The sequence below is a fragment of the Onychostoma macrolepis genome, chromosome 17 (genome assembly GCF_012432095.1).
Source record: "Onychostoma macrolepis isolate SWU-2019 chromosome 17, ASM1243209v1, whole genome shotgun sequence".
Taxonomy (NCBI): Eukaryota; Metazoa; Chordata; class Actinopteri; order Cypriniformes; family Cyprinidae; genus Onychostoma; species Onychostoma macrolepis.
Window position 1 is genome coordinate 3,906,772 of NC_081171.1, and position 13,817 is coordinate 3,920,588.

Genomic DNA, 13,817 nt, shown 5'->3' on the forward strand with positions numbered 1-13,817 from the left:
GAATATTCTACAAAGTACGTTTATGGACATATTTATGCAGCATAAATAAGCACTGGTGGTCAAATTAGGAGGGTGGAGTTTGTTGTAGCTGCGCGCCTTCTGTCAACCAGGAAGTCCTCAATAAGATACATTCACTTTCCAGATGCAGAGGAATGGGTAAGTACAACCATACGCATGATTAATTTAATACAACTGTTAAACTGTGTGTCCGCATGCGATTCTAATGTACTTTTAATTGTCTGTACTGTACACCTGTTCATCTATGGCAGTTGAGTTATGTCAGCGTAGTTGTTGGCATGTCCGCAGGCGCATCTATTGTTCTTCTTTGTGATGCAGCATCTGTGCTTATTAATGCAGTGACATTGTAAAGTAGCTTCTGACTTCAAATATGAACTTTCATGCTTAAAATATCCTGTTTCATAAAACAGATAAAGTTAAGCAGATAAACTGTGTTTGACAGCACTTTAGAAATGCTTCCAGATGCATGCTGATGTGTTCCTGTGCTCCTTTCTTTTCTTCTAGGCTGGGCATATTTCTGCCATGAATAAGAGGAAGTCTTGTGTACACAATGTTGTAAAACCATCTAAGACTCCTCGGACGGATGGTAAAACACACGTTCAAGATGAGGAGGAGGTTGATGAGGAGGATGAAGTCCAGCAAGATCAGTCACTCTCTGCTTCGGTTAGTTTAGTGATTTCCTGAATACATAACATAACATTACTAAATGTTTCAGTTACAGTTCTGGTTCAAATAACATCTCATGCTGTTCCAGAGCGTGGGAGATATCGGCATGATAGAAAGCATCACTTTGAGGAACTTTATGAGCCACCATTTGCTTGGACCTTTCAAATTTGGACCAAATGTAAACTTCATTGTTGGGAACAATGGAAGTAAGAACTAGCAAATTTTTTTTTAATTGAATTGAATTAATAAAACATTCATGATTTGCACTACCAGTCAAACACAATTTTGGAAACATTTGAAACAAGCATTTAAAATAATTTTTTTGTGTTCAGCTGTTGTGTTCAAAAACTGTCTTGGGATCAATTTGAAAAACTGACCCACGTTGGTTTCCCTGCAATTTGCCAAAAATCAACACTATAAAAAAATATTCATTTTTTATATGAATATTCAAAATTTAATATTCATATAAAAATAGAAAACCTCTATTGTAGCTTGTCAGATATACTAAAACATAATTAACGTTTGTGTTATTTCTATTGTGTTGGGGGGGCACAAAATGTAAACATTTTTGTCACGACTACTTGTAGCAACTATTTGTACACTGAGGTGCAAATGTATGAATAGTATTTAAGATTATTTGTACTTAGTTTAAATGTGCTAGTATTTATTGCTATTTGTACTTCCTCTTATTTTTTATTATTTTAATATATATTTTTCTTAAAAAAAAGCTAAATGATAAAATGAGTTTTTCACACTGCTTTTCTGTCTAGCAATTGAGATCCAAAAAACTAACAACCAAAAACAACCTTTAACATATGGACCACAAAACCAGTCTTAAGCGTCAATGTTTGGAAATTGAGATTTATACATCATCTGAATAAATAAGCTTTCCATTGATGTATGGTTTGTTAGGATCGGACAATATTTGGCTGTGATACAACTATTTGAAAATCTGGAATCTGAGGGTGCAAAAAAATATAAATATTGAGAAAATCGCCTTTAAAGTTGTCCAAATGAAGCTCTTAGCCATGCATATTACTAATCAAAAATGAAGTTTTTATACATTTACGGTAAGAAATTTACAAAATATCTTCATGGAACATGATCTTTACTTAATATCCTAATGATTTTTGACATAAAAGAAAAATTGATAATTTCTGACCCATACAATGTATTTTTGGCTATTGCTACAAATATACCCCAGCGACTTAAGACTGGTTTTGTGGTTTTGTGGTCCAGAGTTACATATTTGTTGACTGTGAAACTCAGCTAGATAAAGAAAGAGTAAATTTTCCTTGCATGATTCATAAGATGAGACACAGTTTCAAGTAAAGTTGAACTCCTCCTCTTTTCTTTTTTTGCCTGACTCTTTAGTCATGCAAATTGCATGGAAAAAGTGAGGGTCAGTTTGGGAATTTATACAGCCATTCCTAAACGCATATACAGTGGGGCAAAAAAGTATTTAGTCAGCCACCAATTGTGCAAGTTCTCCCACTTAAAAAGATGAGAGAGGCCTGTAATTTTCATCATAGGTATACCTCAACTATGAGAGACGAAAATCCAGAAAATCACATTGTAGGATTTTTAAAGAATTAATTGGTAAATTCCTCGGTAAAATAAGTATTTGGTCACCTACAAACAAGCAAGATTTCTGGCTCTCACAGACCTGTAACTTCTTCTTTAAGAGGCTCCTCTGTCCTCCACTCGTTACCTGTATTAGTGACATCTGTTTGAACTCGTTATCAGTATAAAAGACACCTGTCCACAACCTCAAACAGTCCAACTCCAAACTCCACCATGGCTAAGACCAAAGAGCTGTCAAAGGACACCAGAAACAAAATTGTAGACCTGCACCAGGCTGGGAAGACTGAATCTGCAATAGGTAAGCAGCTTGGTGTGAAGAAATCAACTGTGGGAGCAATTATTAGAAAATGGAAGACATACAAGACCACTGATAATCTCCCTCGATCTGGGGCTCCATGCAAGATCTCACCCCGTGGCGTCAAAATGATCATAAGAACTGTGAGCAAAAATCCCAGAACCACACGGGGGGACCTAGTGAATGACCTGCAGAGAGCTGGGACCAAAGTAACAAAGGCTACCATCAGTAACACACTGCGCTGCCAGGGACTCAAATCCTGCAGTGCCAGACGTGTCCCCCTGCTTAAGCCAGTACATGTCCGGCCCGTCTGAAGTTTGCTAGAGAGCATTTGGATGATCCAGAAGAGGATTGGGAGAATGTCATATGGTCAGATGAAACCAAAATATAACTTTTTGGTAAAAACTCAACTTGTCGTGTTTGGAGGAGAAAGAATGCTGAGTTGCATCCAAAGAACACCATACCTACTGTGAAGCATGGGGGTGGAAACATCATGCTTTGGGGCTGTTTTTCTGCAAAGGGACCAGGACGACTGATCCGTGTAAACGAAAGAATGAATGGGGCCATGTATCGTGAGATTTTGAGTGAAAACCTCCTTCCATCAGCAAGGGCATTGAAGATGAAACGTGGCTGGGTCTTGACAATGATCCCAAACACACCGCCCGGGCAACGAAGGAGTGGCTTGGTAAGAAGCATTTCAAGGTCCTGGAGTGGCCTAGCCAGTCTCCAGATCTCAACCCCATCGAAAATCTTTGGAGGGAGTTGAAAGTCCGTGTTGCCCAGCGACAGCCCCAAAACATTACTGCTCTAGAGGAGATCTGCATGGAGGAATGGGCCAAAATACCAGCAACAGTGTGTGAAGACTTACAGAAAACATTTGACCTCTGTCATTGCCAACAAAGGGTATATAACAATGTATTGAGATGAAATTTTGTTATTGACCAAATACTTATTTTCCACCATAATTTGCAAATAAATTCTTTAAAAATCCTACAATGTGATTTTTTTTTTTTTCTGGATTTTTTTTTTCTCATTTTGTTTCTCATAGTTGAGGTATATCTATGATGAGAACTTGCACAATTGGTGGCTGACTAAATACTTTTTTACCCCACTGTATGTGTGGGACTTTTACATGCACATTAATGACTCCAAATAAAAAAATATTCTCAATTTCATGAATAAATAAATAGTTTAGTTCAAGCAGGTTGAAAACTGAGTGTGCACTGTAAAAAACATTCGGTAAAATTTACGGTAAAAAAACGGCAGCTGTGGTTGCCGGAATTCTACCGTAAAAAATACGGTAACAACATTTTAGGTTTTATGGTTTTAACTTAAATTTACAATTAAATACTGTAATTTCATTAACTGATATTATGTTAATATATCAACCTATTAAAGTACTGAAATCTGTTTTGTACCTTTTGAAATACACTGATAACCACCAAATGCAGGAGGTGATGAGAAAGTCACATGATGAACCAAAGCCCATCACAAGCAGCTTTTAAATAATAACATATATAGAAGGTGCACAGTGTCATTCACACAAACACTAAACACCATCATGGTGAGACTCATTAAACTGAAATATGCAATAAACATTAATTTAACAACATTTTTTTTACAGTGCATGCGTTAAATTGAGTCCAACACAAAAATGGCTGTTGTTTGGGTGAATACTGATGGAAAAGTTATGCACTCTAAAATGTGCAAAGTACTTACAGTAAATAATGGGTCAGTGTGTTCAAACCTCTGACTGACAGTGTATAAATAAATCTTTCTCAACATTTTTGACTTCAAAAGCTCTCCTATCTAAGCTGATACACACTTCTGGTACTTCAGTTTAATAAAAATAAATCTATTTGTTAAATAAACAAAAATATGATGTCAGTTTAATGGTGTACTTCTTTGTTCTGTAGCATTTTAATTTTGATTATCTTAATATTAGTAAATTTAAATCACTGTAAGATGATTTTTAGTAGTGGGCCCTGCAGCCCTAGTTGAGAACCACAGGTATAAAAACATAAAAAATTAACAATGTGGGTCTTTTCTCAATGTACTGTATGCATTTTTTATCTAAGCTGGGAAAAGTGCCATTCTGACAGCTCTTATAGTGGGTCTTGGTGGAAAAGCAACCATAACCAACAGAGGAACATCTCTGAAGGGCTTTGTGAAATATGGAGAGAGGTTAGTATATTTTAGGATACAAAATGCAGTAGTATCTCTTCATAAGATAAGATTTTTTTTTTTTTTGTAAGCACACTTGATCCTTTTGTTTACAGTTTTGCAGACATTAAAGTGAAATTAAAAAACAGAGGAAACGACCCCTATAAAGGTGACATTTATGGAGACAGCATCTGCATTGAGCATCGGATCACAAGCGACGGTTGCAGGACTTGTAAAATCAAGAATAAAACTGGTAATATCATGACTTCCTCTCAGATCACAGGTAATATCAGAAACAGGACTTCCTCGTTTATATTTAGATGCTCTATTTTTAGGTAATGTCATTTCCACAAAGAAGGAAGAGTTAACTGCTATGCTGGACCATTTCGGCATCCAGGTAGCATGCAAGTCATACGAGCTGATATCTTTACTTCTACGTTTTTATTTTATTTTTTAAGTGCAATCTTTTAGTTATTGATAAGTAATTATTTAAAAATCTAGTTGTTTTAATATTGATGTCGTATAAAGTAAACCACAGAAACCTGTAATCAATTTATTTCTGATTCTGGGTTAATTTCATATTACAGGTTGACAATCCCGTTTCAATACTCAATCAAGAAATGAGCAAACAGTTCCTGCATTCAAAAAGTGAAGCAGACAAGTACAAGGTGATTTCTTTTTCATATATGCCATCAATAACTGAAGCATATGGCTAAATGTTTTCACACTTTTCATATCTTTTTTTTTTTCTTAAAGTTTTTCATGAAAGCAACTCTTCTGGAGCAAATGAAGAGAGACTACATTCACATCAAGCAGACTAAAGCCTTGACGCGTGAACAGGTGGAAAAACAAGAGGAGGTGATTTGTGAATTCATAGTCAAAAGCATCTTTATTAGTGTTTCTCATACTTAACCACCCATAATGCCTGTTTTACACAGGCAGTCACCATTAACATCACACACTGGTCATATCTTTTTACTTTTAGTGTCTTAAAGATCTCAGGCAGTTGTTTTTGCAAAAGAGAGAAAGATATGAACGCTTGGCGTCGCTTGACAATATGAGACAGACTCTAGAGGACCTGAAAAAGAAAATGGCATGGTGTTTGGTACGTTATTTTAGTGCTTCTTGCAGAAGTCTGAAAAGTCGCTTGCGTTGGAGAGTCTTTGTTCAGCAGTGTCTCTGTTTGTTGGTTGTAGGTGAGAGAGAAGGAGAGGCTTGTTGAACAACTGATGGAACAAATTGAAAAAGAAGAGTCTGATCACAAAAAAGAAGAAAAGCTGCAGCTCTGTCAGGTCTGCTTGTTGATCTGGAATTTTACTGGCAGAACTATGTTTTTATTATGGTATATTAAAACTGTTTTTGTGGGGGGTTTTTTGTTATTGAAAGAAGTGTCTAATGCTCAGCTGCATTTATTTGATCAAAAATACAGAAATTTTTTTTTTTATATTATTGAAGTTTAAAAGAACTATTTTCTCTTTGAGTATATTTTTTAATTAAATTTATTCCTGCTGAATTTTCAGCATCAGTGTCACATTATCCTCCAGAAATCGTTGAAATATGCTGATTTGGACAAGCAGACATTTTTCAAAAACATTATAAATCATAATTATTGTGTACTTTTGAGCGGCAGTGTAAACAGGGAAGTTTTTAACAGAACAACACCACTGACAGTGTCATATATAAGTTTCAGTACCAGTTAAACATCATTAGGTAAAGTGTGTACTGTCCAGATGTAACATTAGTAGGCATTTGACTGTAAAAATTCTTTGCTTTTAAGAGCAAAGTTACCGCTGCTGAAAAAAGATTGCAGGACATTCAGAAGGAGGTTTGCACGCTTAGAGAAGAGCAGGAGCATTTGGTAGAGGAGAGCTGTAAAATGAAGGAAGAAATTAAAGTCAAAACGAAAGCACAGAAAAATCAGGAGGTGAGATTTCTTTGTTTTCTCTTTCTGTTCATTACTGTTACTGAAGTCAGAGTTTTTGAAGACGCCTGCTCACACATGTACTTTAATATCTCAAGCTATGTAATAGCTGCATGCATCTCTCTACAGTTAGGATAAACATTTAACATTTACATGTGAGCAACATTTGCCTGTTTGCTGTGTTTTATTATATCACCCAAATTTCGTTCTTCTGTGGAATACAAAAAGTGACATTTTGAAGAGCGTTTGTGCTCCTCTTTCCCATGCAGTGAACGCATTAATGAAGCTCCAGCAAAGGACAAAAACTCTGCATAAAAAAGCGGGCGATACAACTTTTCAGGGATTGATATCCTAAATAATGACAAAAGACTTCAAATATAGCTTACAAATTTTATGCAGATTGTTTGTCAGCTCCAGTCATTTGCTATCTTTGAATGGAAAAGAGCAGTATGAACCATCTAATTTTGTGTTGCATGGAAGGAAGAAAATCGTATGGGTTTTAAAAAGACCTGATGGAGAGTAAATGATTACATGGTTTTAATTTCTGGGTGAACTACTGCTTTAAGTTAGGGTTCTTCTTGATTTCTAAAGAGTTTGTATAGATTTTTAGAGTGCCAGTTTTTCAGGTGGTTTACTTCCGCGCTGAGAATAAATTGAAACAATTAGAAAAGGAGCAATGCCTTCTTCAGGAGCGAATTCACAAAATAAGTCATGGGTGAGTCCATTTGTTGAGGGAACACCTCTAATTTTAGGCTGTTCATGTCAATAAATTGTTTAATATCATGCTGTGTGTTCTAATTCATGTTTAAAAGTATTTTTGACTTGGTTGAAAATGTAATTAAAGTAACTGACTAATTTGGTGATGCTGTCAATGTCACGTTTTTAGCAGTGGCAGAAGAAGCCATGAGACTGAACAAGCACAGCATCAAAAAAAAATATCTGCCTTCAAAAAGCAGCTGGAAAAGCTTGAGGAAGAGTCCAGCACTCTGAATCAAGAGGTTAAGGACAAACAACAAGCTCTCCTTAAAGGAAGAGAGGAATATGATAAACTGAGGTAAAGTCTGGCAACTTTATTTCTTATGGCACTTGACTGGACCGTGACGAGGAAGACAGGAAAGCGGAGGGACACAAGGCGTATTCAAACACGATGGCTTTAATATGTGACCCTGGACCACAAAACCAGTCTTAAGTCGCTGGGGTATATTTGTAGCAATAGCCAAAAATACATTGTATGGGTCAAAATTATCCATTTTTCTTTTATGCCAAAAATTATTAGGATATTAAGTAAAGATCATGTTCCATGAAGATATTTTGTAAATTTCTTACCATAAATGTACCAAAACTTATAAAAAAAATATGCATTGCTAAGAACTTCATTTGGACAACTTTAAAGGCGATTTTCTCAGTATTTAGATTTTTTTGCACCCTCAGATTCCAGATTTTCAGCCAAATTTTGTCCTATCATAACAAACCATACATCAATGGAAAGCTTATTTATTCAGCTTTTTTGAAAAATTGACACTTAAGACTGGTTTTGTGGTCCAGGGTCACATATGTCGTGTGCTACGGCTTTGACTTAAAATTGACCTAAATTGAAATTTTTTTGTAGTGCTGTGAAATGATTAATCACATTTTTGTTTACATAATATATGTATGTGTACTGTTTATTTACAGTATATATTTAGAAATTTTTTACATGTGTATATACATTTATATATTTATTTTATGTGTTTTTATTTATATATGCATAATAAATATACACAGTAAACACTCATGTAAACAAAAACTTTTATTTTGGATGCGATTAATCATTTGACAGCACTCATTTTTTATCATGATTTTTCCTTTGTCTGTAAAGAATATTTTGCATTATGAAAACTGTTGCAAAACCAATTGTTAATGATACGAGTAAAATGTGATAAAGATGTTTGTGCAAAAATGTGTGATATGACCACTTTAAATATAGAACCATCTGTACATTTGATAAAATACAGTTTTAGAGTTTTTATAAATTTTTTAGCATGGAGGAAAAGAACATCCAGGTCTCTCTGGAGTCCAAACTGAAGAGAAAAAAGCAGCTAATGGCCAGCAGATCCAACAGACTGAGACGCTTTGGCGATCACATGCCAGAATTGTTGGAGTCCATCAACAAAGCCTTCACTCAGGGCCGATTCATCAAGAAACCTGTGGGACCAATTGGTGAGAGGCCTTCCGTATCCTCAGATTATTCACTCAGTCTCACTCATAATCTTTTTTTTAATCATCACCAGGTGCATGCATCAGCCTAAAGGATCCCAGTTTGGCCGTGGGTGTGGAGTGTTGCTTACGAGGTTTCATTAAAAGCTTTTGCTGTGATAATCACAGGGACGAAAAAGTCCTGCAAGGACTGATGTCCTCATACTTCCCCAGAGGCAACAGGCCTCCGATACTCGTGTGTCCATTCATGGACAGAGTTTATAACCTGCAAGGCCGGTAAGAAGTATTTGTGTCCAGAAATGGAGTCAGAGGTCTTGTGAGGGTACAGTAAACATGATGTTTCTATGTGTTCTTGTCAGTGGAGTCCATCATCCTGAGTTTCCAACTGTGCTGGACTGCCTCAATATCGAGAACCCGGTGATAGCAAACGTCCTCATTGACACGAGGGGCATTGAGAACATTCTGATTATCAAAGTAAGTTGTAATAGTAATAAGTAAAAGCATTTATAGTGATGTATAACACGTAGCGAGCAGGGTGCAAACATCTAAATAAAAAGACCTAATTTGCATGGAACTAATTAAGACTTGTGTAAAAATATATATTTTTTAATTATAATATATATGTTCAAAAGCCAGATTTACTAAATAGGGCAAATTAGCGAATACCAGCAAAAATCAGTGAATTGATGAGAGCAAATCTTACTAAATCGTGTTGCGTGATTTATTTAAATAGTCTCCTCCCATAAATTTACTGATCGAAAGGGAAACTCCTACAAATGCATATTCAATAAGGTGAGTCGCAAAAATACCTCTACGTGTCCACTACGTGTCTTTAGTAAATCCTGACAGTAATTTTTAACACCAAACGAGGGTTTGCACTCGTGCAAACTGATAGTAAATCTGGCCCTTAATGTTTTTTAAAGAAGTTTCTTCTGCTTACCTGGACTGCATTTATTTGATCAAAATACAGTAAAAACAGTAATATTGTGAAATATTACAAAGAAAAATAAAACGACTGTTTTCTATTTTAATATACTTTAAATTGTAATTTATTCCTGTGATGCAAAGCTGAATTTTCTTCAGCCATTTCTCCAGTCTTCAGTGTTACATGATCCCTCAGAATTCATTCTAATGATTTATTATCAATATTGGAAACAGTTTTTGCTTCTTGATATTTTTTTTTTTTTAGAACCGCTGATACTTTTCCATGATTCTTTGAAGGTTAAAAAGTAAAAAAGAACAGCATTTATTCAAAATAGAAAGCAATAAACACTACCGTTAAAACGTTTGGGGTTTTTATTTTTATAATTTTTTTTAAAGTAATTAATTCTTTTATTCTGCAAGGATATGTTAAATTGATAAAAAGTGATAGTAAAGGCTTATGCTATTACAAAGGATTTATTTTTTTAACTCTTTATTCATCAAAGAATCCTGAAAAAAAAGTATCACAGGTTTAAAAAAAAATTTAAACAGCACAACCTTTTCCAATATGATTAATAAATCAGCATATGAGAATGATTTCTGAAGGATCATGTGACGCTGAAGACTGGAGTAATGATGCTATTCACAGGAATAAATTATGGTTTATGTTAAAGTATATATAATTTTTTTAGATTTCGCAATCTATCTGTATATTTAATCTTTAGATATTATTTCAATATATAAAATATATAAATTTATGTTGATTTTGTTTTAAAACAGGAGAAAGCTCGTGCAAGGAAGGTCATGCAGGGGTCGAGACCCCCAAAGAATTGTCGCGAGGCCTTCACTGCAGATGGTGATCAGGTCTTCACCAATCGCTATTACACACCTGAACATGAATTACTGGCCCAATATCTTGGTGGAGACCCAGAGGCAGAAATACGGCAAGTCTAATCTTCACAAATACTGAATAATACTCTTTCATCAGGCAATTTGTCTCTGATTGTACCTGGAGCAAGTTAAAGTCAAGGATTTTACTCACAGTGATGATAATTCATGCAAACCCTTGTGGAGCTCATTTCTTTAAGGCATGATCAGAGGCAACTATGCTTGAACATATGTGTTTATCTCTACTGATTTACAGTCTAGTGGAGTCAGAGCTGGAGAACAATCAGGCTCAGCTTTCACGGTTCCAGCTTCACTTGGGCTCTGTGAAGGAAGACATTCAGCTGTTGGAGGAGAAGCTGCGTAGTGTCATTGTGGCCTGCAAAAAGAATCAGGTATTGAAATGCACAGGCTACACCATTATATAGACTCTATACTCGTGTCCAAACATGTCTGCATACAGTAGTTGATGCTGGCTTTAATTGTTCTTTTTTAGGAAAGTATAAATAAGGTTAAAGCTTCCATAACCGAACTTGAGAACATTGAAGAGGCACAGGCTGAAGACATCAGCTCCCTGGTGAGCTCTCTATGAATTTTACCAGGCAAACGCTGATGTTTATTGTTCTGTGACATGGAATAATAGGCGATTTGTCAAATGTACAGGAAGAATATGCACAAGAAAATGAACAGAAGATCGAATCGGAGAGGAAAAATGTGAAAGAGGCTCAGGATGAGTTAAAGAAACATGAGAAAGTGCTTATGAATATTAATCAGAAATATACAGATGTGAAAAATAAAATGGAGCAACTCTCAGATGAGACAGATCAACTGAAGGTGAGAGACGGCGCTGGACGATCAGTATACAATGCAACGCTCAGTTTACATATTTAAATTTTTTGTATTCTGAAATATATATATATATATATATATATACACACACACACACTCTTCCAGTCAAAAGTCTTGGAACAGTAAGATGTTTAATGTTTTTAAAGGGATTCTCTTCTGTTCACCAAGTCTGCATTTATTTGATCCAAAATACAGCAAAAGCAGTAATATTGTGAAATATTTTTACTATTTATAATAACTGCTTTCTATTTGAATATATTTTAAAATGTAATTTATTTTTGTGATCAAAGCTAAATTTTCAGCACCATTACTCCAGTTTTCAGTGTCACATGATCCTTCAGAAATCATTCTAATATGCTGATTTGCTGCTCAAGAAACTATTATTATTATTATTACTATCATTATTTAAAACAGTTGAGTCAGTTTTTTTTTTCAGGATTCTTTTATTTATAAATAAAAGTATAAAGTATAAACTTTATAATTAAAAATAAAATAAAGTGATGATAAAGACATTTAATGTTACAAAGGTTTTCTGTTTCAGATAAATGCTGTTCTTCTGAACTTTCTATTCATCAAAGAAACCTGAAAAAAATTATAATTATAATTTTCTTTATAATTATAAAAAGAAAACAAAATGTTTTTTTAACCAGCAAATGCAGGCTTGGTGAGCAGAAAAGACTTCTTTAAAAAAACATTAAAAATATATAAACTGTATACATACACACACACACACACACACACACATATATATATATATAGTGTTTATTGAAAGATGGATTTGTCTTGAATAGGAGGAGCAAGGTAAGGCAGAGGCTGTGTGCAGTAAACTTGATCAAACCCTGAAGATCTTGGAGAAGAAACTTGAGGATCATCAGGCTACTGTTCAGGCCATGAAAGATGACCTGTCACTCAGAGAGGACGAAGCACAGGTAAAGACTGCTTTACGCTTTTCATATCATATAATGTAATATATAAAATTCCTTATCATAAGAAAATGTGCATATTGTTTTCATCCAAAGAGCAGTAAGGCGAAATATTGGACTTGTTCATTGTTTGCTTTGTAGGATTGTGAAGCCAAAGCCAAAGAGATCTGTCCTGTGCGACTGCAGGTAGCTCAGAGTGCCAAAGGTATTGATGCAGAAATCACACGCCTGCGACAAATAATCAGTACAGAAGAGAGCAGCCATGGCGACAAGGAACAAGTTATCCGGTATGCACAGCTTTTTTATTTTATTTTATTTTTAAGAAGTAGTTTTGACTCAGCTCAGTTGTTATTTTATAATATTTTATTTTTTATTATTTTTATATTTTATTTTATTTTTAAGGTGACAGTTTTAACTGATAGCTCATTTCATTTGATACATTCTTATTTTTTATTATATTTTATTAATTCATTAAAAAATTTTCAGTGAAAAAAGTTTCGACTCGTAGCTCAGTTTAAAACAGTTATATATATATATATATATATATATATATATATATATATATATATATAGAAAATATACATTAAAAGTAACGTGTTGGAGAAATAAAAAGCATATATGCCTATATTTTTTGGACGTAGAACTGAAATAAACCACTGAAGAATGTATTTTTCCAGAGAGTACGCAGAGGCTCACAGTAATTACAAAAGCAAATCCAGCCAGCTGAGGGATCTCAGGAAGTTTATTGATCGTCTCGACCACATCATGATTGACCGTCAGGACCGATACAAATCAATGCGACGGTAACTTACTTACTTAAGTCACAGTTGGAGCCTACGCTTCTATTTAAAAGACTGCCGCTCCTGTTCTTTAAGTTTGCAGTGTCTGTTTTGAATTGTGTTTTCAGGTCACTTTCTGTGAGATGCAAGCTGTACTTCAACAACTTCATGATGCAGCTGAACTGCTGTGGCTCTATGATGTTTGATCACATCAATGAAACTCTGTCCATTTCTGTAAGTTACGTTTGGCAGTAAGTTATATTTTGACTTCAGTTTGCTCAAATGTTTGACTGAATCAGCTAACGGGATGAATCCTATGAAAATATCTCTTGAAAAATGAAAATGTTTAGGCTGCATTTATTTGATCATAAACAGTTAAATTAGTATTATTGTGAAATATTATTACAATTTAGAATAGCAGTTTTTTAGTTGAATGTATTTTAAGATGTTATTTATTCCTGTGAAAGTTTCAGTACCATTACTCTAGTTTTCAGTGTCACATGATCATTCAGAAATCATTCTAATATGCTGATTTGCTGCTGAAGAAACATTATCGATGCTGAAAACTATAATGCTTGTGCTGCTTAATATTCTGATGTATGCCTAGTGTTAAGTGA

The 13,817-nt window shown here is 34.7% G+C and overlaps 1 protein-coding gene across 3 annotated transcripts in view; it reads left to right on the forward strand.

Annotated features, from left to right (window-relative positions):
• Nucleotides 1-13,817, forward strand: part of smc6 (structural maintenance of chromosomes 6) — a 27,816-nt gene continuing 13,999 nt past the window's right edge. For 2 of the 3 annotated variants that reach the window (XM_058749330.1, XM_058749328.1), the window contains exons 1-24: nt 1-156; nt 523-681; nt 773-890; nt 4,642-4,747; nt 4,843-4,979; nt 5,062-5,123; nt 5,314-5,394; nt 5,483-5,584; nt 5,712-5,831; nt 5,923-6,018; nt 6,504-6,650; nt 7,274-7,362; nt 7,534-7,701; nt 8,668-8,846; nt 8,918-9,119; nt 9,203-9,317; nt 10,545-10,708; nt 10,909-11,044; nt 11,146-11,226; nt 11,313-11,483; nt 12,290-12,427; nt 12,563-12,708; nt 13,099-13,224; nt 13,329-13,434. In XM_058749330.1, coding sequence (XP_058605313.1) covers nt 541-681; nt 773-890; nt 4,642-4,747; nt 4,843-4,979; nt 5,062-5,123; nt 5,314-5,394; nt 5,483-5,584; nt 5,712-5,831; nt 5,923-6,018; nt 6,504-6,650; nt 7,274-7,362; nt 7,534-7,701; nt 8,668-8,846; nt 8,918-9,119; nt 9,203-9,317; nt 10,545-10,708; nt 10,909-11,044; nt 11,146-11,226; nt 11,313-11,483; nt 12,290-12,427; nt 12,563-12,708; nt 13,099-13,224; nt 13,329-13,434 — 2,931 coding nt within the window. In that variant the 5' untranslated portion in view covers nt 1-156; nt 523-540. The remainder of the gene's footprint in view (nt 157-522; nt 682-772; nt 891-4,641; nt 4,748-4,842; nt 4,980-5,061; nt 5,124-5,313; nt 5,395-5,482; nt 5,585-5,711; nt 5,832-5,922; nt 6,019-6,503; nt 6,651-7,273; nt 7,363-7,533; nt 7,702-8,667; nt 8,847-8,917; nt 9,120-9,202; nt 9,318-10,544; nt 10,709-10,908; nt 11,045-11,145; nt 11,227-11,312; nt 11,484-12,289; nt 12,428-12,562; nt 12,709-13,098; nt 13,225-13,328; nt 13,435-13,817) is intronic. The other variant, XM_058749327.1, reaches the window with a different exon arrangement.